The sequence below is a fragment of the Zosterops lateralis genome (assembly GCF_965231275.1).
Source record: "Zosterops lateralis genome assembly, chromosome: 1".
In the NCBI taxonomy this organism is placed as follows: Eukaryota; Metazoa; Chordata; class Aves; order Passeriformes; family Zosteropidae; genus Zosterops; species Zosterops lateralis.
The window spans coordinates 140,102,613-140,128,732 of record NC_139762.1 but is presented as its reverse complement, the minus strand read 5'-3'; the positions used below and the strand labels follow the sequence as shown (position 1 = coordinate 140,128,732).

The 26,120-nt window shown below is 36.3% G+C and overlaps 1 protein-coding gene across 2 annotated transcripts in view; it reads right to left on the bottom strand.

The window, feature by feature from the left end:
- Nucleotides 1–2,041: 2,041 nt before the first annotated feature.
- Nucleotides 2,042–26,120, bottom strand: part of DNAAF11 (dynein axonemal assembly factor 11) — a 34,604-nt gene continuing 10,525 nt past the window's right edge. For both annotated transcript variants that reach the window (XM_083879316.1, XM_083879315.1), the window contains 6 exons: nt 23,413–23,490; nt 20,707–20,772; nt 19,083–19,152; nt 18,155–18,250; nt 11,954–12,039; nt 2,042–2,567 (listed from right to left, as the gene is read on the bottom strand). In XM_083879316.1, coding sequence (XP_083735442.1) covers nt 2,381–2,567; nt 11,954–12,039; nt 18,155–18,250; nt 19,083–19,152; nt 20,707–20,772; nt 23,413–23,490 — 583 coding nt within the window. In that variant the 3' untranslated portion in view covers nt 2,042–2,380. The remainder of the gene's footprint in view (nt 2,568–11,953; nt 12,040–18,154; nt 18,251–19,082; nt 19,153–20,706; nt 20,773–23,412; nt 23,491–26,120) is intronic.

Here is a 26,120-nt window from a genome sequence, read left to right as displayed (position 1 = left end):
ATTTTCCCATTAGGTGTAATTGTAGATCAATATATTTTTAAAATTTTTTCCCCCAAAACAGAGCAAAATCTATTCACAATGAAATCAGGTGAAAAACAGAACTGAGTTGCAATGGGAAAAGATACAATCGTATTATCCTTTGACATTTGAGATTAATTATATAGCTTATAGTTATAGCTCTCTCTTTATGAAAAAATAAAATAACCGTACCTGACCAGGCTGCAAGGATGCCTCTGTTTTCCACAATTGTCTGAAACTCTTGACAGGTTCATCCATATTGGCTGAAGGTTGGAAAGTTTGATTGTCCCTACAAGATTTTCAGAAATAAGCAATGAAGAAAAAGAGGAAAGCCTGTAAAAGGTTCACCTCTTAGAAACATCAAGAAATCCTCACAGCAATCAATGAAATTACAGGAAATTAAAAAAAAAAAAAAAATTAGATCTGCTGCCAAAATTTACTGGTTTTTATTTTCCAAATGTAGTGGAGCCTTTTCTCTTCACCTATCCCAAGGTCAGCAAAATTCATACTTCTGAAACAAAAGGAAGTAGGCTTGAAAGGAATAAAACCATAAATTGTCCATCTGACTCTACAAACTACACTATCTGTTGCCTGTTTTCCTACTAGGGCTGCAGAGTTCCATGAAAAAGCACCAACTTTTAGGACTCCCAGGCTCTCCCTGGGCTGCCAGGGGGTCTCTGTTCCACGGGGGTGTCTCTGGGGCTGCCAGGGGGGACCCCTTCTGTGAGCCTGCAGCTCCCCTTGGGGTCCCTCCTTAGCTCCTCCTCCTGTCCTGCTGTCACCTCCAGCCTTGCTGGAACCTGTTTGTCCCCAAGATTCTGCAGCCCCACTGCCACCCCTGGGGCAGGAATACCCTGTGCAATCTCAAATACAGAACCTTGATGTGCAATCCAGAAAATGATCCATGCTCACCCTACAGATATTACTACTCAGTGAGATCAAGAGATAAAATTTAATATGTCTTTTCCACAGTTAGCTGGCAAGGTTAGACATTTCTAGTGAATTGGGACATATTGCAAAAGCAGTCGATGTTTTTATACTCCATTAACCAGAGCAGAGCTGATTAAATATTTTCCAGGGCTCAGAAGCTTGTATCATTAAAGAATTTATTCTGGAGTTGGAAAAATTGAGTCAGTGCAGAAGAAAAATCCAAGATGTTATGACAGTCCATCAGATGATGCCCAAATTCAACTTTGGTTTATGTCTTTGAGATACATAAATTTTCAACTTTTAGTATATCCAGCATTAGTATGAAACTTCATTTTTTTACCCTATACCCATTTCAAATTGCAACCAAAGAAAATGCATTGGTTCAAGCCATCAGCCTAAGTTGATGGATATTTTCTGCTTCTCTTCAGTGCACTTTAAGACAGACTATTTATCTTTATCTTACATTAAACATCTGTGAAGAACTATCAAGCACTTTAGAGTGGCTAAAAAGTCCCAGAATTCAATGGGAATATTTTCATTCAAACTGCTGAGGTTTTTGTACAATTAGGGGCACAGCACTTTCAAAGTGCTGTGCTGTGAACGTGACAATGTGCTGAGGATAATGGGTACTATCTGAACTTAAACAGTGGCTCAGTTATAACTACGATTTATTAATCTTCTATCTTAAGGATGAAAACAAGTTGTAAACAGAAAATATTGTTTGATTCTTCCTGATTTTGCTTGCTCTTAACTAAAAGCAAAAGCTGATTAGAATCTGAACCATTTTCTCTTCCAAATGAAGCCTTCCATTATAAACAATTACAAATGCATAAGGAAGGTAGTGTGGGTCACTGAACTTATTTTTTTCTTGAAGTTTCTCTTTATTCTCTCCCAAAATTTCAAGGAGTGGCATTGTTAGGCAAGTTCTAGAATCCAGGAGCTGTGCATTATGCTGCAGATTCAGTGATGAATGGTTGGTTACAGCAATATCTCTCACTCTAACCATACCCTTTTCTTCTACTGTTGCCTGTCATGAAAATGAAAACACTGAGGGAATACACAGAGATTTTTCATATCCTTAGTTTAATGAGAAAAATCATAAATCTTGTTACAAGTGCTTTCTTTCCTTCCTTCCTTCCTTTTCTCTTTTTCTACAGTAATGTGTCATATCTCAGCTCAGACAGTAAACTGAAGAAATGACAATCTCTGATATAAGGCCCCTATTCTAATTTTAGAGTTACTAAGTAAACAATCTAGAAAAAAGAACTTATATAGCAATATCCTAAAAGAAAATGCAGCAGAAAAACATCAGCACAAAAAAAGTTATTGCTAGGAAATGTAGTGATATTGCCATCTTCAACTCTATTTTATTTTATTTACACATAGGGTCACGAATTCAACACTGCTTACAGAGAGGATATTTCAGAATGTTTCAAATTAAGGGAGGAACATCTTCATCATTTTCAAAATCAACACAGCTCTTCTTAACATCTGTAACCTTCTGTGGTTGGAGCTTTATAGGCCCCTGTCCAGTTCGTTCGTTTTCTTGGATTATCTTTGTCACATCAGGGAATGAATATTTACTAGGATCCACTTCTAACTTCTCAACTTGTCCACTCCTGAGGCAAGAGGGAAATAAACAGAAAAAAACTCAATTTCAGTGTCAAATGTAACAGAACTCTTTGAATTTATTATGTGATTCCATGGTTCTATTTTGGGTGCCTGCTTATAAACACATTGACTTTGGTATGAGGGTTGTTACTGAGTCCAATTAAACCAGGGTTAAGAGATCTTATAACTCGAGAATTGATTGCTAAATAAAAACCCCAAGAGTAAACGCATGAAAGTAATACAAATTCTCTAAGATTTTGTACAGAAGAATCCTTAGTCTCCAGACTTCAAAAGTTAATTTTAGATAGCTATAATTCCCTTTATATCAGAACATGGTGACTGCTGGTATCACAGCACAAATGGTTGGCTTTTGATGCAAGACCATTTTTATAAATCCAATTGTTTTTTAATTCTTTTTTTTTTTCTTTTCCTTTTCACACTTCCTTCCCACTGACTGTCTATTAATTTCTAGGTGACAGGTCCATCTTTGGAAAACAGAAATACTTTAATTTATATAGAAAATACAATTGTAGGAACTTGTCTCTCTTGATCAGCTAATTCTTCTATTTTGGCAATATGACCCATCACCATGTTTTCTTATGAAAAAAAATGAAATTAAATTCTAAGAAAAGTCAGAGTTTTAACACAATTTTCAAATTCTTTTACTATTAAGGATACTCTTTCAGATGACACTTAGAAATGTGTACTGGTTACTCATTAAGGCAACCTATCCATGCCAAATGATGATCAAAGAATTGAAACATACTCTCTGTCTTTCAGCATTTAATCTAATTGTTCCCTTCTAATAGAGGAGCTCAATGATTAAATGGAAAAAATCTAACCTGTTTTCATGCAATTTGTAACTTTACATGAAAAAAGCCAAAATGGAAATTTAATTGGACAATTATGTTGAATTTCTTCAAACTACAACATGATTTGTACATCTGCATACTCCATTTTATACTGAATCATAGTTCCCAGCTCAGCATTAGAAAAGGCAGTGCCTCACCCTTCAGAGATGTGAGAAAACTCTGTTTACCTAGGAGATCAGAAAGGCTCCTTAGAAATAGAACAAACAAGGGGGAGTAAAAGTCACTGCATGACAGAATGCATTTTCTGGATGACAACACAGGAAATTAAAATTTGTACATAAGGTACAATAAAAGATTTTAAACTGAAAATACACCATCTTTAGTTGTTAAAACAGAGAGAGTTTTGCAGGGCAGCTTCTTCCAGATTCTGCCAATGCTCCTCCATCAAGGCTCTGGGAGATGTGAGCAGGAATCCCAGCCCTCACCTGTGTCAGGGTCCCTGCCCCACTGAAGGAGAGATGCAGAGGGGCTCAGGGAGGGCTCCTCCTCTGCTCTTGTGCTATGCTGAGGAAAGCAGGAGTTCCAGAAGCTGCAGGCACCAGCCTAACCACCTCTTTCAGCTTTATGTCACTAGATTTTTCTTGTACTGAAAGAATAATTTGGTATTTTTTTCTGAGCAGAAAACAGCCAAGGAAGCTGCCTGCTTTAATAATCTGCATAAATCTTTTCCAAATAGTGGCATAAGCAAAAATTACTTGGAGTAGAATTTTATGGGTAATGAAAACAAATACAAGAAAGGTCTTATTTCTTTACTCTGAGCATTCTTCAATTTATAAAGCTAGATTTTTTTTTCTGATATTGCACCATACTATTTAATGAAACATTAAAGGGTTTGATTTGTGGCAACATTCTGAAAAATGTTCATCCCTCAAAAGTAAAGGGCACTTTTGTTTCCTGTGTAATTTATGAAATGTGCTGTGACCTGGAATCACTTTATCTGTAGCTGTTGGTGAGATCACAAAGAGAGCAGACCCATAAAGTAATCATTTACCACTAATCTGAGCCTCCTCAGAAAAAGCTAAAAAAGCATAAACATGAGAATAAATTATGCTTAGCTTGTGCTTCCATCACATGCTAGAAAAGAATTTCCTTAATTTGAAGTATTTCAATTAGCAGTGGGATGTCACATTTGTTCAACAGCTCCAAAATTGTACAAATTGTCATTCATAAAAACCGAATCACGGAGTTTGAATATCTTATTGCTTAGTAGCAGAATCCGGTACTCCAGAAATGAACTAACAGTGAATGTCAAAAGTAACAATCCACATCTAACTATGAAAAGGTTATTGCATCAGCCATTCTCAACACTGCAACATACATAATCTCAAAGTATGTTATCAACAGCCAACAGGTAAGACTGAGAATTAAGCACAGGTGAATTTCTCCAGAGAGGAAGAGGGTTTTCATGTACTTACATGAACATGATCAAACATTCTATACTTGCTTAGTAAAGCTTTACAGCTGCCATGATACAACAACTGGCTGAGAGCAAGACTCTGTTAGGCTGAAATCAGTGCAGCTACAACACAGATCTACTGCTCTCATCACACAATCTGTGCAAAAGAGGCTGGGTATTGATAAGGTCAAGAGTAATGCCAGGCTTTTTTTCCATGCAATTCCACCTAGCAGAATAAAAATCATCTTGTTGCTGAAGCTCTTCCATGAGCAATGGTAAAACAGCTGTTATGGAAACAAAAATATTCCTTGAAGGACCAGCTAGAGAACATATCTGAAAATCGCAGTGTTTGCAAACTGAGATTTTCAAGTTCAGGTCTAAAAATAGATGAAGTTCACAGTTTTTGGCACTGCTACCTGCTGTGGAGTGTTCTCTACCTAGAAAATTATGTCAAACACTAAAGCGCCACACAAAAATAAATGAAATCCTTTATTTCTTCCTGACCCTTTTTTACCCTTTGAAAGGCTATTTCTCCTTACAGTTTAACTCCACATAATTTGACTAGGCTTTTAAATTAGAAGATTCCACAATAAAGAAAGTTTTGCATAAGTATAGCAGCCTGCTGAACAATCTGGTGTGTGACACATGGTATATCTGATAATTTGGTATTTCTTGATAATTTACACTTTAATTTACAGTCTTTAATCCCTGTACTTGATATTTAAATGATTTGACAGTTGCATTTCCCTGGGTCAACTTCTGAATTTCAATAAAATTTAGATTGCTAGAGATTTCTCATATCTTTGAGGCAGAATATATGGTTATTGACATGTGATGGGAAGTTTCCTTTCTGGTATCAGGATATCTAAAGATATTTAGGAGTTGAAGATAACCAACTGCTTTGAATAGGCATTTTTTCAAATCTTTTAACATTGTGAATGAAACAGGACAAAAAAATCGTTATCACCCTAGACTAAGTACTAATAAATCCTTTTCTTGAATAAGAAAATAGAGTGATTCCAGTATATGGAGTGACATCTTATTTGAGAGCTTAGAGAAAGACAATCTTTATTTAGGTATGTTAAAACCTGATGGTGAATGTGGGACACTTGTCAAACTCTGATCTCAATTTTTGAAAATATAAGCTTAGAAAAAAATCTACAAGGTAATCTAAGCAAATAATTATGCTTTTTTAAGAACTTGGAAAATTAATTCCTCTTTCATCATGTAAAAGACCTTTTAAATCTCTGTATATATGTGTAATCTGAAATGAAGCTGTAACTTGAGTCTTCAGAATCAGTGGGAAGACATGAACACTGACAGAATCAAATGCACTTCTCAGGGACAAAACGACAGTGAAGAATAACTATCAAATTAGTGGTAAATGTTCTGATAAATAAAAGGCTGGTGATATCTAGGCCATTCTTTCTAAAAGACAAATATACTTCACGAGTAGGATTCATCAGACTGAGAATGTATGTATTACTAGCGTCCATCTTTCTAAAAGTTAAACAGGAAATCATGGCCACTGTGACATTTTCAACTTCACTGTTCCATCCCTTTCCCTCTTTTGAACAATCACTTCAAGATATTAAATTTTAAATTGACCTTGTCTGGAAGCAATAAATATACTCCAATACCTGCAATATGCAAATTGACTCTGAATTTCTACATGTGGCTATAATATCATTTTCTCTCCTTTCGTTGTTAAATTTGTCAGCCAAACTTGAAACCCTTAAACACTTTATACTGAAAACACACTTTATTCTAACAAAGACTTTTTTAAAGTAATGGAATGTTAGAAAGCAACTTTTAAGCCCATCTCAGCCCTCAGACTTTTGTCCCTGTCCCATATACACGGCCAAAGATAACTTTAGACTGCAGTGATCAGGAACTAACTGAAGTGCTCTCTTGAGATGGCTTTCTCCAGGAGGGCATGTTTCTGAAGCCTTCTCACCTTTATTACAGTTAAGGATTATCACATGCCAGTGTGCAAATTAATTTTCAAATCACCTTTGAGGGCACCCCACTTTTATTCTCCTCATTAGTCAAATGATGGACACGTACACCCTCTACTTTGATTAGCTCTAGGCCTCTATCAGAATGCAAATTACTCCATACTTTGAGATTAATTTGAGTAAAAAACATTTTTAATATGGTGCTTAGTCATATCTGACTACACTTTCTGGTTAAGAAGTCAACTGAATTACAGTTCCTATGATTCCTCCTTTTCCATACAATATTACTTGCATTCTAAAAGTTCTCAATGTCTTCATGACAGCTAGCAAACTTTATTGCCAGAAAAAAATAATTCTGCAAACTATTTGACTCTCAAGATTTGTGATCTAATCCCAGGTATTTATCAAAGGCATTACATCTCAATAGAACTGATAAGTGACTTGTCATTTGCGATCTTTGCACACATTTACTCATCTTCATTCAGGACACTCTTCAGATGCACTTGGCTTTCTTCACATTAAACTGTTTGTGCTTGGCTTAGACACTGAGAATTTAGGTTCGGAAAGATCACATAAATCCTCTTGCAGTTCTTTCAGATCAGTTTGTCTGCAATGCCATTCAGTTTCTGACCTCATCTCACCTCCTCTTTCCAGTCCTGAGGAAATGACTCATTTTGTTCTCCTGTATTTCTCTTCACTACATGGAGTTCTCTCCCTTCCAACTCATCACATCCCTCTGTAAACTGCAGGAATTAAAGACTGGGAGAGACTGTGGAAAGGCAGTATTCTGACACTTCATAAGGACTGCTTCAAGAATTCAAATTAGAACTTCTCACTCCCAAATAAAGATTCTTACTCTTACAGCTACAATTTTTTCCCACAAATATGTTCTTTGCTTCTTCTCCACCAAAATGAACCAAGCTAAATCAGGGTCATCCAGTACAACAGAGCTTTGCAGTATTTTTCATCTTCAGCAACACATCTCAACCTGTTCAAAGGCATTTATGGGTTCACCAGCAGACAGAGGTGCACTTATCCAGCAGCATATTTTTTTTTTCTCCTTAAGAATCCAGATGAAAAAAAAACCCAAACCAAACAAAACTGAAACAAAACAAACAAACAAAAAAATTTGCCAAAAGCCAAACATTCACTGCCACTAAGAACTGATTCCAGTAGAATGTAAGTCAGATTTCCAGCCCAATGTATTACATGGTCTTCTCTAGAGCATGTGCTGGCTTGGTCACCCAGTGCACTCCTGCATAGCTAAGAGGGGAAAAGACACTTAGGGCAGTCAGATTTGCAATGCCTCAACTACAAAGATAGAAATCACCTCTACCTTAAATTCCTTACTTCAGTATAAAAGGTGAGTATAGATCAGAACTAGCTGATTAGTTTTTAATTCTGCAGAAATTGCTACTCCATCCCTTTGCCTCTTCAAATTAAACCGTTCTCTGGCTACATTTCTCAACCTCTCTGTATAAAAAGATCTACAGTAATAAAAAAAAAAAAAAAAACCAAAACAAAAGCAAAAGAAGAAAATTCAAAAAAAGAAAGAAAAAAGTTGCATTCCTATGAATATTTCATTACTGGAGAAATTCAAATGTGTATATATTTACATTTAGAGACATTTTGATTTTTTTTAATTTTTTTTTCCCAACACACTAAAGGAAGACTAGTCTAAGGCATCAGACAAGGATTGTTGACTTTATGTAACTGTTACTCTTAAGATTTCCAGTACAATTTCAGAAAAGTGAGTTTCTCTCTACCTCTGAATTTCCTCTATGCGGCTTTGGTGTCTTACAGCTGAACTGTGAGGCCAGTTCCAGTAAGGAATGGCACACTCAGCTACTGCATTAATAGAGGCTTTGTAAATATAATAGATCAGTCTGTCAAATTCCTTCCACAGAAACTCGACTCTTTGAAGGCTCCAAATACAGTTTCATATATAGTCACAGGAGAAATCTCTCATACATGGCAGAAGTAATGACAGTATCATCATGTAATCTAGCTAACAAGAGTTAAAGAGATTTAAAGCTCTGCATTACAGTTTGGCAGATTATATGTCTGACAGCATTTAGCTAAGACATCTGTAGCTGTCAAGTACAATCACTGTAATGAATGTTCTTCTGTAATCTAAGAGACAACTATTCAGCAAATTTTTAACATCTGGCTAGTCAGCATCTTTTCAGCTAAAGAGGTCAAAACATACTATTTTTAGAAAGAATTGTAATTCAAAGACTCTTTTCTTACTTCTACTTTTGTGGTATATATTCCGGTAATATTTTAGCCATCAAAATTTGCAGGAAGCATATTCATAATTACTTAAAACTGCATAGAAATAAAACACAAATTCTTGGAGTTTCACTATGCCACAGAATACGTTTAATTGATCAGCTGGAAGGAACGGGCACGATTTCACATTATTACTTCCATGCTCCCATTATTATTTAAACATTTACTATGCAGCCAAAAGTAAAGGAAAACAGAGGGTTCTAAGGAAATATATTTTCCTAATCTATAAGTTGGTTTTTTTAAGCTTATTTCTTATAATGCATTTAAAGATTTAGCTGCACTGCTGTGGAAAAGCACCATTCCTTTTGCAAAGAAGAGTCATTGAATAGACTCACAGAATGGTTTGGGCTGGAAGGGAAATTTACAGGTCATCCAGTCCAACCCCTCTGCAATGAGCAAGGCACAACCTCAGCTAAATCAGGCTGCTCTGAGTCCCATTCAACCTAACCTTGAATGTTTATAGGGATGGGGCATCCATCACCTCTCTGGGCAGCTGGTGCCAGTGTTTCACCACTCTCATAACACAAAAATTCTTTCTTATGTATTTCCCCTCATTTACTTTAAAACAATTATGCCTTGAAATCTGGCCCCATCTTTTTTACAAGATTATTTTTAGTCTGAAAGGCTGCTGGAAGGTCTGCCTGTAGCCTTATCTTTTCCAGCCTGAAGAACTCAGACTCTCTCAGCCTTTCCTCATAGGAGAGGTGCTCCAGCCCTCTGATAATTTTTGTGGCCTTCCTCTGGACTGGCTCTGGTAGAGCCATGTTTTTCCTGTACTAAGGATCCCAGAGCTGGATGCAGAACTCCAGGTGAGGTCTTGGAAGAGCAGAGCAGAGAGGGAGAATGCCCTCCCTCAACCTGTTGTCCATGCTGCTTTTGATGCTACCCAGGACAAGACTGGCTTTCTGGTCTGCGAGTGCACACTGCCTGCTCATGTGCAGTTTTTCATTCACCAGTAGCCCCAGGCTCTCAGGGCTGCTCTCAATCCCTTCTTTCCTCAGCTTTATTTATACCAGGAGCTGTCCTGACCAATGCATACCACCTTGCATTTGACCTTGTTCAACCTGACAACATTCATGTGAACTCACTTCTCAAGCTTGTCCACATCCCTTTGGATGGCATCTCACCTTCTGGCATGTGAACTGCACCACCCAGCCTGGAGTCACCCACAAACTTGCTGAGAGTGTGCTTGACATAAAACTGTACTGGTCCCAGTATGGGCCCCTGAGGGACACCACTTTTCAGTGATCTCCATGCAGAGATTGAGTCATTGCCTACTCCCCTCTGGACACAACCATCCTGCCAATTCCTGATCCACCAAACAGCCCATCCATCAAATTCAGATCTTACCAAGTTAGAGAGAAGGATGTTGTGGGGAACCATGACCAAGACCTCACAGAAGTCCATACAGACGACAGCTGAGCTGTTCTCTTGTTCACTGATACAGTCATTCAATCACAAAAGGCCACTATAGGCTGGCTTTGCCCTTGGTGGAGCTGTCCTGAATCACCCCTCTGTCCTCCGTGTGCCTCAACATAGCTTCTAGGAGGATCTGTTCCAGGATTCCCAGGCAGAGTAGAAATCCCAAAGGTGAGCCTGATGGGTCACAAATTCTTAGCATCCTTCTTTCTGTTCTTTTTAAAAATGGGTAGCAATATGGGTGCAATATTTCTCTTTCTCCAGTCATCAGGAACTTCACCTGATTTCTATGACTTTGCAGGTATAATGGAGAGTAAGTATTATCCATTTGACCTGGATCTTCTAAAAATATTTGAAATATTTGGTAATCAGAGTAATGAACTGTTGTAATGACTTTTGCTTAAGGAAAGGGTCCTCTGTGCTCACTAGTAACCTCAACAAATTCTTGCAGGTGCCACATCATCTTCTCATCAAGAAAAGATCACCAAGAAAAGAAGCAAATGACTGATTTTTACTAGGAATAAGAAATTAAAAGTAGAATTAATGACAATTGACTCTTGCAGTACTCATTTTGCCAGTGTCCTAAATATTGAGGCCAAGAACAGCCACGATCCAAAATGCCAGTTTTGACTAACTGCTTAGCCTTTTTAACAAGATTCAACACAATGAAATCAAACAAGAAAACAAGTGCTAGGTTTTAAATATAAACAGATAAACAGCTTAAGGGATTTTGCTGCTACAATATCTTACTCTGGTATGAATACCATTGGCTACAGCAATGGTATAGCATATATATATATAGCAAAAGGAGAAAGGAAGATTAAAATATGTATCATGGTATTTGCACTTAGGCCAAATGTCCATGAGCCCTACTGTCTACCTACAGTAGCACTTGCTAAGGGTAAATCCAGAAAATAGTGCATCACTGATATTCACTTGCTTTGGGCAGTCATTAATTACAAGATTTCAAGAGCTGGAGTTAACATCACATTTAATAGGACAGATCTGTGCTACAAAATCTTGCAGAATTGCTTTTTAAACCTATTTACTAGAGCAGTAGATCAACCTGTATAACAGTAAGAAAATACATTAATGATAGAGATTAAAAATTATTGCTTTCTAAAGGTTTCCAGAGCTGGGTTCTGTAGCAAGGAGCTCTGCAGATGCCATTCTCAGTAGGTGATTTTGTTTTAGTATATACCAGTTAACAACCTGAATGAGCTGATGGAAAAAAACTGATAGGCAAAAATAAGAATTTTTTTTGGCTCTGCTATTGAAGGAGATCCCTTTTTAATAAACAGCACCAGACAGGTTATTAATCTAAAGTTTTTAGACATAATTTTACACTAATCAATATTTTCATATTTTCAACAATAACATAAAAGAAGTACATATTCTGGCATGTGAATAACACATTGATAAAAATAAAACTGATGCAGAAGATGAAAAAGAATTACCTTCTCGTGGTTTTTTGCTGTGTATTGCAGTCAGAGTGTTTAATTGAAGCTGAAACTTTTTGCTTAGCCAAGATTATTTCTTTAGCCTAAAATAAAAATAAACAAAAGATAATTCTCATAGAAGTTGACACTTTTGCTCTCAAGCATTTAAATAATCTTTCAAAAATAGAAAATTGAGAGTGTCTTCATAAATTTTGTCTTGTGACATTTACTCTTTGTGTTACATTTTAACACTCTTCACTCAGCATGAAACACAAACGTAAGGCAAGTTAAACCAAATTATCTGAATGGAAATACAGTCAAACACTTATTAAATTATACATAAAAGAGTATTTAAATATATACATCTGCTTGTATTTAAATATATACTGTCTTGTTTAGCACCACGCTAATAATGCACATTACTGATTGCATTTCAGCTCTGGTGCCCAAGTACTTTTTCTGACATTTTTATTAAGAAATCAGCTGCAGTCTGGACTTCTCCTCACTCAAATGACAAGTGAACACAAAGTCCCTCAGCTACTTTGCTAAAACAGAAACTTGGATTCAAAGTCCAGATGAATTCCTCTTCTCAAAGAAAACATCTACCATGATTTTTTGGAAGATGTGTTATTGACAAAAGGGTATTTCATTGCAAAAGGACTTCTTTCCCTTTGGAAGAACAGCATGGGAGAGGGATCCCTTAGGCATTTGAAAGGAGGAAGAAGGACAGGAACACTACCAAATAGTTCATTTTATTGACTGTTTCATAGTGCAACTGATTTGAGAGCAGTCTGTTCCAGATGCCTAGTGAATTTATTTTCCATTCTGAACCCCAAATTATATAAAGACAGTCTGTAGCTTCTGCCATCTGTATCTGGAAATCCGCGTGAACAGGCTGAACCCCTCTGATTCTGTATGTGATCTAATGAAGGAAAGAAATCACTTTTCTTTCTACCTTCCCCCTTTTCAAGTGTTCTTTTTTTTAACAGAAATTTATTCTGTTGATCCCCTTGAGACTCATGCTCCTTACTTTGTCCTCAGAGCACACCATCAAGGATGGTGAAGAAACATGCTGATTCTGCACTCATAAGAAAATAGAACTGACCTTGGAACTTCAGTAAGGGTTAGGATTTGCCTACTTTGGGTTCACCAGAAAGATAAGAGTGAAATTTGAAGGCTGTGGTATATAGGATAATGGACTAAATTAATATAATGAAGCTTTCTGGAAGTTATCCTGTGATACTAATATTTATGATACTATGATTTCTAATATTTACATTTTTGTGTACAGTTTTGGGCACCACAATATAAAAAAGACATGAAGCTATGACAGAGCATCCAAAGGAGGCCATGAGGATGGTGAAGGGTCTGGAGGAGAAGCCTATAAAGAGTGGCTGAGGTCACTTGGTCTCTTCAGCCTGGAGGAGATGGAGGGAAGGCCTCACTGAGGTATTCAACATCCTTATGAGAGGAAGAGGAGGGGCAGGCACTCATCTCTTCTCTCTGCTGACTAGTGACAGGACCCAAGGGAATGGCCTGGAGTTGTGTAAAGGGAGGTTTAGGTTGGATATTAGGAAAAGGTTCTTTACCCAGGGGGTGTTTGGGCACTGGAACAGGCTCCTCAGGAGAGTGGTCACAGAACCACACCTGAAGAAGTTCAAGAAGTACTTGGACCATGCTCTCAGGCACATGGTGTGTGACTCTGTGCAGGACCAGGAATTGGATTTAAAGATCCTGATGGGCTCCATCCAACTCATATCTTATGATTCTGTCATTAATTATAAAAGAGAAAATGCACCCCTTTTATCAAAGTATTCTAAATATAGATGTTTTAAATAAAATCCAGAGTATATTTGAGAAAACAGAAGGAATATGCAAAAGCCATACTTTTATTCGTATTTTCACTCCACCTTTTTTTTTCCTATGATGGCTTTCTTATTCTACAGTGGGAATTCCTCTGAGTAATAGCTTTTCCCTGAAACACACTTATGTTGGAGGATTATCAGATTTCTAGGGTTCCACAGCTGTGTCTCCACACGCCTTTGATGGTAATGAAATATTACCGCATTTGCCATACCTGGATAAGTGAGAATTATATAAAGTAATTCTGTCAAATAACACTGACATGCATAATACACACCACTCCTATTTTTAGATTAATTACAGAATCTAACTCTCATTGATCTTTAAACTTCTAATCGCCTTTGAAAGCCCAGGCAATAAAAAGCTGTCAGCATTCATTTGTGACTGGAAATATAATAAAGAATTAATCAAAAGTCCAAATTTTTCTCTCCAACCTACTAAATTAAGAAAAAGAAAGTTTTAAAACATGACAGAGAATGTCTCAGAACCCTAAATGAAACTTGCTTGTTAATAACACTGGGGTTTGATGCTTTAACTCAGGCAGTTATTAAAATGCTGGTGTAATCTACTGATGACATTTTATGAAATAATTTCTTTAATATGCCAATTTTAGTCAAATTCTATTACAGAATCTCCTGGTTTTCCATTTTCCTGCCTCATCTGCAAACATGATGCTGCCAGAGCATAGAAGTTCAAAATCTGAGAAGTTTCATGTCTCAAATATTTTTCCCAGAACATGAAGCATGTACAATGCAGTCACTATCAACACCTTACTCATGCAAAATCTCCAGACAAAGGATTATTGCAGTATAAACACTACACTTTAAAAGTGTCATAGTATTAATTCACTGAACATTGTGTCCTTCCGTTTCTTTTGATGACCTTCCAAAAAGTGTTGGTAAACACTGCCTTAGAAAGGCACCCATCCTGTGATGATTTGTTGTGCAGCAAGTAATATGGTTACAAATAAGTTTCCAGAAATGAATGTGGAAATTATTCCATTCTTTTACTTCATGTGGAATTTACTATCTACAACATCTGTGGTGTGGCAAGGTCATCTGAGAAGCAGGGAAAGAGGTTTTGTTTTGTTTTTAAAGACTAGGAAACTATAAACAGGCTGGAAGATGAATGGTGAAAGGTTTATTAACCTGATCAGAAGCTCACTAAAACAAGTGAAAACCACTTAGAATTCAGATAGATTTCTGTTGTGTTACTGAGGAGAGAGAGAGATATTTTTAGGATACTATTGCATGAAGCTTATTAGAGGAGACTTCTTAGATTAGTAGGCATCATTTCAGTTATGTAAAAAATGTGCTAGGCCATTTATCTAGATGCAAAAAAATATTATTTTGATAAGTGTTTTTTAGGAACAAAATCATAAAATACAGTGTAATAGTCATTATGCTTGTCTTGTCACTGAAACAGCCTAAAACAAATTCAATGTATTTTGGTCTTCCTTTTGTCTTACTAAGAGGAGTTCATCTTAAGGTGGTGATCTCAAACTAGTATTTTCAAGGATTGATAAAATCAGCCACAATACTCTGCAAGAAAAATATCTATTGTCCTTCCTGTTGTCAATCATTATTCATTTACCTTTCTTCGTATATTACACCCCCTTAATAATAATAATAATAATGAAATTTTCATGGACCAAGATCATCTGAAGAGGATATATGCCCAAAAATTCAAACTGAGCACCCTATTTCAGTCCTAGGGGAAGAGAACAGATTCTGTGTCTGCAATAAATAACAGTGAACAATAGGGTGGTATCTGTAACATGCAATTGCAGTGAAGTAACACAGATGCATCTTTGGTCAGCAAATCCATGAAGTTCACAGGATCACAGATTTGGCAGGGACCTGTGGAGGTCACCTGGTCCAAAGCCCCTGCTCAAGCAGGGCCCACTTGAGTCAGTTGCCCAGGACCATGTCCAGAGGGCTTCAGAATATCTCCAGGGATGGAGGATTCACAACCTCCCAGGGTGACCTGCACAGTAGAAGTTTCCTGGTCTTCAGAGGGAACTCCTGCATTTCAATCTGTGCCCACTGTCTCTGGTGCTGTCACTTGACACCACCAAAAAGAGCCTGGCTCTGACTCTTTGCACCCTCTCTTTAGGTATTTCTGTGTATTGATAAGATCCTCTTGAACCTTCTCTTCTCTAGGCTGGACAGTCCCAACTTTCTCAGCCTTTCCTCATAGGAGAGGTGCTCTAGTTCCTTGATCCTCTATGTGGCCCTTTGCTGGATTCTCTCCAGCCTCTTGCCCTGGGGAGCCCAGCACTGGATGCAGCACTCCACGTGTCTCTCCCCAGTGCTGAACAGAGGGGCAGGATGGCCTCCCTCCACCTGCTGGCAACAGCAGCTCCTCATGCTGCTCAGGAGCTCTTGACAGAAGAGGCCATTGCTGACTCATGTTCAACTTTGTGGCAATCAAGACTCCCAGGTGCTTTTCTGCAAAGCTGCTTTCCAGAGTCCACTGACAACAAAGACACCATGCAACATTCTATTGATGCATCTCTCGCTGTGTCCAAGCTGCTCAAGCAGTTTTAACCTAACCAAGGCCAAGCTGAGAACACCTACCCAGTTATTCTATAGTGCTTCTCTCTCCTCATGTTTTATAGATATCTGAGAATCATATATTCTGAGTTGAAATATGCTCCAGAGCCTCAGGCTAGGCAAAATTTGTAGGTGTAGCTAAAATATCAAGGTAAATATAAAGTTAATAGTGGAATAAAGGCAGTTCTCAATCACAGTATGAAGAGAGAATATTCATTTTGCTGATTTAGGTATGATTTTATAGGCAGCCAGCAGAGTTAATATATATCCAGAGACACTTGGAAATATTTACATTTTCTAAGGCATTGATCATTCACAAAGGGACTAGGAATACGTAGGAGTAATAAAAGCAGGGTATGGGACAGAAAACTGACAGTACTTAAAATAACCCAAAGACAAGTAACTATTAACAAAAAAAAAAAAAAAAAGTTTGAAAATTACACTATCCAAAATGGCAAATGTCAAGGCTTCATTTTCAAACAAATTTATGGAAACGTCAATTCTCATTTGAGTGAATTTTGAACATTCAGAAAATATCTACCTTAACCAAATAAGTATAATTTTCAGTATTATTACAGTTTTGGCAAAAATGCATGTTTGATGTTATAGTGACAGTTTGTGATTCGATGAGGGGCTGTCCTCATAAGGACAGACAGATGGGATGGTGGGATGGGACTGGAATGTAGAGGGCAATACAGAAGGTAATAACCAGAAACAGAAAAAAACCAAAAGTTAGAGCTACAAGATGCATAGTCTTAGAATTAGTCTTAAATCAGAGCAGAAAGAGAACAAAAAAATGATCCCATATAGCAGGGGAAGTTATTTCAGCTAAATAGCTTCTTTCTTCAGAAGGAAATGCTGTATTTGGCATATTCTGGTAGACTCACACACGTCTTCTGCCTTTACAGAACAAAGAAAATTCCTAAAGGCCAGAAAGGTAAGGCTAGAGCACCAAGAGATTTTTTTTTACTTTAAATATCCCCAGGAGGGATTACCGTATTCCAAAAGCCAAAAGTATAAGAAGTCCTACAGAGGACTTAAAAGCAATCCAACCCTCCCAAGGCATAACAGCAGAAGATGCTGCAGCTCATTAACTTCTCCCTCAGCAACCAGAACTCCACCATAGCATCCATTCTCATCTCTGGAACTCCACCTCCCTAGAACTTCCAGCTCCCTGTCTGCTCCAAGCAGTTGCAGTTGAAACACCATGTTGCCACAACCTTCTTGCTCTATGGTCACAGTAGTCTCTACAGCTGGTCAGGAGATCCTTTCCAGCCAGGCAGAGTATAAGGGGAAAATGAATTAAGCAACTCTTTTTCCAAGCACATGAGAAATGAGAGTACTGCATCATCCCTTTATTTGAACAAATATGTATGTGTGCCACACAAATTTTGATAAACTGATTTGTTCTTATTATTCCACAAGTGGAAAAAGGAAGTAGGTATGTGTTTATTTTCATTATTTAAAAAAAGTTATCTTCTTAAACATTTGCATAATACTGCATGTTTTGCATAGTCTCGTTTTAGCATATAAAAAGCTGATTTTGTTTAAAGTAAAGGAAATACAAATTTCTATTAATACTGATTTGCATTATGTTCCTTTAGAGGGATTTTAAGTACTAAGGCTTGGCTCTGCAATTAAATTGTCTTTATGCAATGCTCCTTTTTTGGAAAATATGCCCTGCTGGGAAAGGCTAGAGTGTGTATCTTTAGCAAGCCAGATGCTACCTGTAACTCAGAAACATTCCCCAAGTACTCACAACATTTAAGGACCTTTGTGTGATGTCTCCTATTTTACATACCTTTGGCATGGTGACAACTAAATGACCAGTTGTTTGGGATCTTTTAGCACAGCTGCTGTCTGGCTTCACTTCCTCAGGGAGCACAAGCTGAAATGGCTATGAGACAATATGGCATTGAAGTATATCATGCTAAAATATTTTTTTACTTTTTTTCACATGGATGGAACAATTACAAAACCACCACTATCACATCCTTTGATTTTAAGGACACTGCAGGTCTAAATGCTTTCACTTTATGTATGGTATTACTAAACCTAATAAATTATGCTAAACAGCTTTTGCTTACAAGTAGAGTCAGATGTATGTTCCTGAATTGCTGCCATTCCTGAAGTGTCATTTCTAAAGAAGGTTATAAAATGATGCTTGACTTATATTAGCAATTAAATGAGAAAGATTATCCAGTCTATTTAGACGTAAAGCAATTCTCAAGTTCTGTTTATGCAGTTAGCTCAGTTAAAAATAGGGATTTTGGTTTACTGTGGAAGTACTTTGAATTTTTTTTTAAATTATGATAAAATTAAAACCACCAAGAAGAGAGAAAACTGGAATGACATTTTCAATGCCCTTTCAAAAGAATATACATCCATTGGTTTCTGTCAGCTATAAATTCCAGATTGTGAAATTGCTAAATTCTAGCCTAGGGCAACTAGGAAGCTCTCCTCTAAAGTGAATTATGGCACACTGTGTGGGGGGAATAAGAAGAGAAGAGAGAAGGAAAGTGAAATTTTATTTCAGGCTTTGTACATATTCTGTTTAGGACTTCCACAGTTTGTATATAGTTCAAAATGATGTTGGTATTGAAAGACCCATTCTCTCTGCATAGATGCAAATGACTGATAACTTACAGCAGTCAGATCCAGAGTTCAGTGAATAAATATGGCAAACATTAACTCATGATTTCAAATTAATGTAATAAGAAATCACAAACCTTTCCCTTCACCAGTACTCGTATGTAGGTTGGCTGCACATCGACATCAAGTAAAGAAGTGTCCAAATGTCTTTGGAATGAAATATAAATAAACAAATCAATCTACAATAGGCCATATAGCTCTTTCAAAATTTCACAGTTCATAAAGCACAAGCTGAAATTTCAGTTAATAAAATTTCCAAAATACATTAGGATTTAAAGTTTTGTGGAAAAACACCCCATGATTTTCTTGTGAATGTCACTTAAAATAATGTCTAAATTCTGTCAAGTCTATAACATCAGCTATTGTATAACTGCAAGAATTCAAAATCCTCGAGGAAAACAAAAAGGTCTTTCACCTGTTAGTTCAGTGCTTTATATTAATTTGAAAACTAATCTATGTGCTCTTTAAAATTATACAAATATTATGCTAGTTTTCTTTCCTATTTCTATATATTAAAATTATAACAGAAATACTCTTTTCTTGCACAGAATTTGCTGGAAAACAATGAACAGATATACTTTCCATTCCCAGAAAACACAGTAATTTTAAATCTTTCAAACAAAATTTGTGACTGTAAAAGCTCACATCTCCTTTCACTATGTGACACCTGATGTGACTCATGGGAATGTAATAGTACCTATTTCCCATTTCCCTTGTTTAACAACATTGGTTTACAGGTGAATCTTTCAAATGTTTTAGTATGCATTTCCTACAAGTGAGCACAGACTATTAAAACATGGGCTACTCAGGGTCCTGAAGTGCTCAAGAAATGACTGGACGTGGCACTTAATGTAGTGGTGTAGTTGACAAGGTCATGATGGGTCAAAGCATGAACTGAATGATCTTGAAGGTCTTTTCTAACCTAAATGATTCTGTGATTCTCTAGTACATCCAGCAATTTATTGCACCTGAATAAATTTCCTGAGCTTCCAGAAAAAGATCTGTATCTTCTAAATCAGAAACATTAATTTCCTCTTTTGAGGGAAATTAATGACTTTCAAGGGAAGCACACCTAGCATGAATAATATTTCTGTGCTATAAAACTAGTTCAATCTTTATGTAACAAGTTTCTATTATGGATAGATAAACTTATGGGTTTCCAGCCCCTTCCTGAAGATGGAAAAGGTCATTGTAATGCTTAGCAGTATATATACTATCTCCTTGCAATATTTTGCCTGGTTCAATCAAATTTCTTCCAGGCAATGCTCTGGTACATTTCAAGAATAGGCATAAGCCATGGACTCTCCCCACTAATCAAGGGAAATAAGATAAGGCTACTCTACTCTGTCTCAGGGAGAATTTAACTAGAAGCACGTGAACTGTACTGAAGCACTTCTACGAGCAAAAACCCCACCCCCTACAGCCCTCATCTGTAAAGGAAGAATGGAAAAAAATTTGTAGATGTATAAAAGAAGAGGTGAATATCAGATACAGTCCCCATTCAGGATTAACAGAAAAGCCTGAAGGGCCTTTGGCTTATTCAGCTTCACTTCTCTAGCACAGGTTTTGAGATTGGTTCCATTATCCACTGTATTATTTGTTTTCTTCTTGAAAAGTCCCCATTACAGAGAGCAGTATAATTGACACACCGTGTATTACATCTTATGAGTGGCAAAAATTATGGGGGAAAAAAGATCTGACCTGTAAACAGCAAGATCCAAGATGATCTGGTTGTTTTCTTCATCATCTTTCAAAGAGAAATGAAGCCTAATAACAATGACAAGAAACACCTCCAGGATAAATACTACTGGAATGAATAAACAAACATTACAGCATAATTCAAATGTTAGCAAGTTTAGATGAATACAAATACCATTTAGACAATATGGCATGTGATCATTTAGAAACAGTTGCAATGTGTCCCACGAACAGAAAAAAAACCTGGCATTTGAGCCAAAGTCATTCTTACATTTATTTTCTGTTCTCCCTATTCAAACCACAAGAAAAAGAAAAAAAATCCTTTGCTGAAGGTCAGTTAAAATTAAGCTCATTCTGACAATGCAGAACGAGAGACATCTACTGGTGAAACCTGTCTGCTGTATTACATCTTCATAGAAAAAAACCCAGTTCCAAAATGCATGAAAAACACATAATTTTGTAACTCTAACCTTACGATATGTTAAAAAAATGCACTTTTGTTCATAGTAATTAATTTGCTCCAAGTATAAATATCTGTCTGTGTATTTCCAAAGTAAAACATGGTTTGCATAATATCTTTGATTCTATAAGCTTTGTATTTGTTGAAAATGAGTCTGTAGATTGTATTAGCTGTGTGTTTGTGATCTGTTGGCTGTTCTTAAAATTGAGAACAAATCCTAAAAGTCATAAATTGATGCCAACTACTACAACTGTAAGGAGCCCTGGTCAAGATTTAAAAGTTCTGCTCTTATGCTCAAACATTTCCCATGTATGAAAGCAGAGAAAAAACAGAATGAAACTACCTACAAATGAGAAGCCTTTGATAAATTAGTTATTAGTATAAAATGAAAGGATTTTACTTATATCATTTATCTAGGCTATTTCAGTGACATTAAAGTACTTAGATAAATTGGGTTCAGGTAATAGAAAGATGCTCAAATGTTAACAGATTAGATGATAAATTTTTCAGCAACAAAAATATTTGCCAGATATACTTTTCACTCTTTGCTCTTCTATATTTTGATACAGTCAATTTGCAAGAAAGTTTACAGAGGTTGTAGTTTATGAGTATTTTTTAATGGAAAAGTGCAAAGAATACAAAACAGCTTTATGTCCTGTTCAGACTTTTTGTCTTACTGCATCACTGATTTAGAGAATCCACTAAAACATGAAGGGTGAACAAAAGGACAGAATTATAAAATTTTCAAAGAGGAATCTTAATTCGAACTGAGGAAGAGAAATAGTCTGCCCTCAGCAGCAAGCAGCCATTTCTCTTGCTAACTTTCCAAAAGAACATCAGAGAAGTTTGGACATTTTTATGGACATGAGACTTCCATGTTGAAGCAAAAACTTTGGAGAACACCATCTGCTTACTTGTATCTCTTTCTTTATGCCTCTCCAATACACTGCCAGATTGCACTGAACAGCTGTGACATTCTTGTTGAAGCCATGACAAAAAATGCTCATTGGTCTGGCTTTATGTGGGCACATCCACAGACTAAATTCAGAAAACTCGGGTGACACAAACAGAAATACTACTAACAGTGAACTCTGTTTCTTCTAAAAAAATAGCTAGGGATTTGTCTAAATGTCTCTGCTTTTTAGAGGCACAATCAACTTCTATTAATACAAGATTTAAATTGTATTAGGCTTGTCTTTTTTGGATTAGAAAATGATACAATTGGTTTTTTTCAGTCAACACTTTTTTACTGAATAAAGTACATCAATACAATGGAAAATATCTCCTGGTACAGACAGACTAAACATGGCTCTACACGACACCAAACATGACACTAAACTCTCCCACTACCTTTATTTCTCTCTGTTTTACTGAAAATTGTGCACTACATATAATTCCTTGAATTTGCAAGGATTTCTAAATTTCCAAGATTTAGAAAGCAGTCTTCATGCTAATGGTAAGCATGTTCATAGATTTGGGTTTGCAGCTAAATTGGCCTTAAATGGAAAAACTTCTTCAGAGGACAGCAGAGAAATAAGTGGCCACTTTCTCATCCCAGTCTCCTGCAGGAGGCCCTATGGGAAGCTGTTTATAAGGAAATAATGTTTGCACTCAGTCTCCTGCTTTCTCTTAGAAAATGAAGGTTTCTTTCAAGTAAAATCCATGGCTAAAATCCCTGGAAACTCATTCCAAAACACCTGAAATCCCAAGTGCCTTTGTCAATGGTAAAACATGGGACACTTCCCTGTATCCCCATCCCCTGTTGCTGGAGACTTCAGGGTCATGGGGCCTCTTGCCACAGAAGCTGATTATCCTTCCCAGTTCTGCCAGTTTTACAAAATGATATTGTCCAGAAATATTCCTGGGATTTTTTTTTCCACATTTAAACTGGCTTCTCATATATATTTATCCTCAACAGTTAAACTTTTTACACTATTAGCAAGATGCTCCAAGAAAGAGCCTTACTATAGAAGGGAAAAGACTAAAATATCTTTTACAGAAAAAGAAGTTCTTCAATCTTTAAAGACAAAGATGTTAAATTACACAATTTTGAACACTTAACTCAATGAAAACTGATTCTTTTTCCAGCATCAGAATATAAATTTAGAATACAGTTTTCCTACAAGGAATATAATACTGAATAAAAGAATTTCTCAGCCCTCTTGTATTTGGATTGTCACATATATTGAAATAGTTGCCCAAATCTACTACAGAGAGATTAGAGTGTTTACCCTCTCAACTTTACATACTTAGGCACATTCATATTCAGAACTTTTCCTTCTGCAGTGACCAATGTCCAAGCAGTCTTCTCTCTCTTTTTTGGTTCCCTTAACAAAACAGAAAGAAAAATTGTTTATGGTTAATCATTAAAAATTTGCATTATTAAGTTTAATAGCAAAAATAAAGAAGAGGATGGCAAGAAGAAAGAATTATCTGGTATTTGATGTTAAGGCTAAAATTTATTTCAGGACCAAAATACTTTGCATCACAGGTCCAATTGTACATTAAGAACATCATCTAAAGATGAGCAAATAGTTTATAATGTCACATCTTACATGGACAGCAACTTCTGCATGTCACCGTGTCAATTATCAAACAGAAATATATCAAATTATCTGGTATACCACAGGAAAACCATGGATGGCTTAAATGTATGAAATGGGACCTTTTTTCTAGTTAGGAATTGTCTAATTCATCATGAGGTGTTGCCACTGATTATCTGGTTTGATGTATGGGCAAGCAATTCTAAAGAATTTTTATTCATGCTCACTTGATGACTCTCACTGAACAAGTGCTTGGCCTACCTCCAAACATCATCTGTTTCTCAATCACTGTTTTGCTCTAGCAAGAAGAATTTTAATCACAAGCAGCATCAAATAGGATACAGTAGGACCAAAGGGCAGACATATAGATTATCTATTGATGCATATGTTACATTTTCGTTGTGTTCTTTGTTCCAAAAATGCAATACATATTCCTGATGTATTGATGATATACTGATATATTGCTTTAATATTCACTATCCATTTCCAGCTATGAGCAATTAAACTGTATCTGACTTTCATTTAGTACAATAAACCAGCTATGACAAATTTATCCACCAAACAAAGTAGATCACAGTAAGATCATTAAGACTTGTAATACTGGTATTTTTTGTGTAAATGCTTACACGATGAGCAAGGGAAGGAAGAACAAGGAATCTTAAAAACGTGAAAAAGAAAAGTTTGCTTGCACCTAAGTAAAAATATGGAGTTTTCTTTAAAAATACAGCAGTGTAATTGTCACATTGCATTAACCCATCCTTCAGCTGGTCACTGTAGTGGGTATGGCCACTTCAGCCAGCATATTAAAAGGGAAAACATTTCTCAAAAAAATCCCAACAACAATGCAATGCTTCTTTTTTGTTACTGAAGCTATTTCTTACTCTAAGTTCAGGATTAGGAGAATTTTAAAGGTAAATCACTAATGATAGATATAAAATATTATAGATTTAGAACACCTTGGGAAAAAAAAACCACATAAAAATAGATTTGATCTATAAATACAATGGATTTGAAGAATGAATAAAAACACTTAAGCAGACCCACTGGAATGCCTACATAAAACCAATTTCTGTTCAAAAAAAGACAATTATCCAAGTCTTAAACACCATTCAATAATATAAATCAGCTTTTTTGTGGGATTTGTGGTCTGCCAGTCTCCACACCTGAACTCCTAGACTTGCCTAAATGCAAAGTGAATGAACCACCACTCTGTTCTAAAGATGTTCTCAGAAACACTTCACAAATTATATCCTACCACCTGTTAGCTTTTAATAATCTGTTCCTAGATGAACTTGTCTACACATGTGAACTATTTTAAGAAGATGCCGTGAAACTTCCTCAACACCAAATCAAAATGAGCCATGAAAGGATTTTTAAACCCTTTAAATGCCTTGGAAATTTAGAAAAATTCAGAAATTAACTATTCTATCTTCATTATAACACTATTTGGACTGTCCTTGAATCTTTAAAGGGAAGCATTTGGAACACATTTGTTTTTGACTAGAGCAAGGCATTTTCAAACATAGCAAAACTCAAGCTGGTTAGAATTTGAGTTTCACAGTAGTTCTCCCAGGAAAGTGCTAGAACGTGAACTAATAATAGCAACAAGTCATGCACATTTCCAGATTTCTTGAAGAGTTCCCTAGGACTGACTTTTTCAATACTTAGCCTTGACAAAAATTTTAAAAAGCAAGCCCTTAAAAAGAACAGCTAAAAAAAATCTCTGGCACAAATTATTTTATATATGTAAAACAGAGAGAAAACCAAAGAAAAACAAAAAGACATTGTTTACAATGTCTGTGGAACTGATAAGCCAGCAGCAATAAAATACTGGGATTTTTTGCTAGTATCTGCCCATATTTTGCATGTTCAGTAAAACCAGTAACAAATTTATGAAGTTTTAAAGGCTTTTCAGAGACAAGATTTCTTCAGATTCAGCATGCCAAATAGCACAGACAAAAGAAAGAATCTTATTGCTTGTGACAAATATCTTTGACAAAGTATGAGCAAAAAATTCCTCAGTTACATGGAGAAAGTGCCTGAAATGTCACTTGTGCAAAAAACTTGTAGCATGGTCTGTATGGCATTTACATAATGCAATCTGAACTATGGAGAAATGTTCTTAGCAGAATGTTAAATGTTGAACTACACAAAACAGTTAGCTGACAGAAAAGTGAAACTTCTAAATTCCATAAAATGAAGTTGAAAAAACAAAATATATTTAAAAATTCTGAGGAAAAATAAAATAAGGGGTACCTAAACAAAGTTTAGAAAATGAAAGAAAACTAAACGAACAATTGGAATATTCAGTTTAGACTGTATAAGCCTATTTTAACAAGCAACAAGGATTTAAGCTGTCAGTTCTCAGTAATATTTAATGTCAGGCAATTACCTGCCTGTTCTCTGTACCTTTG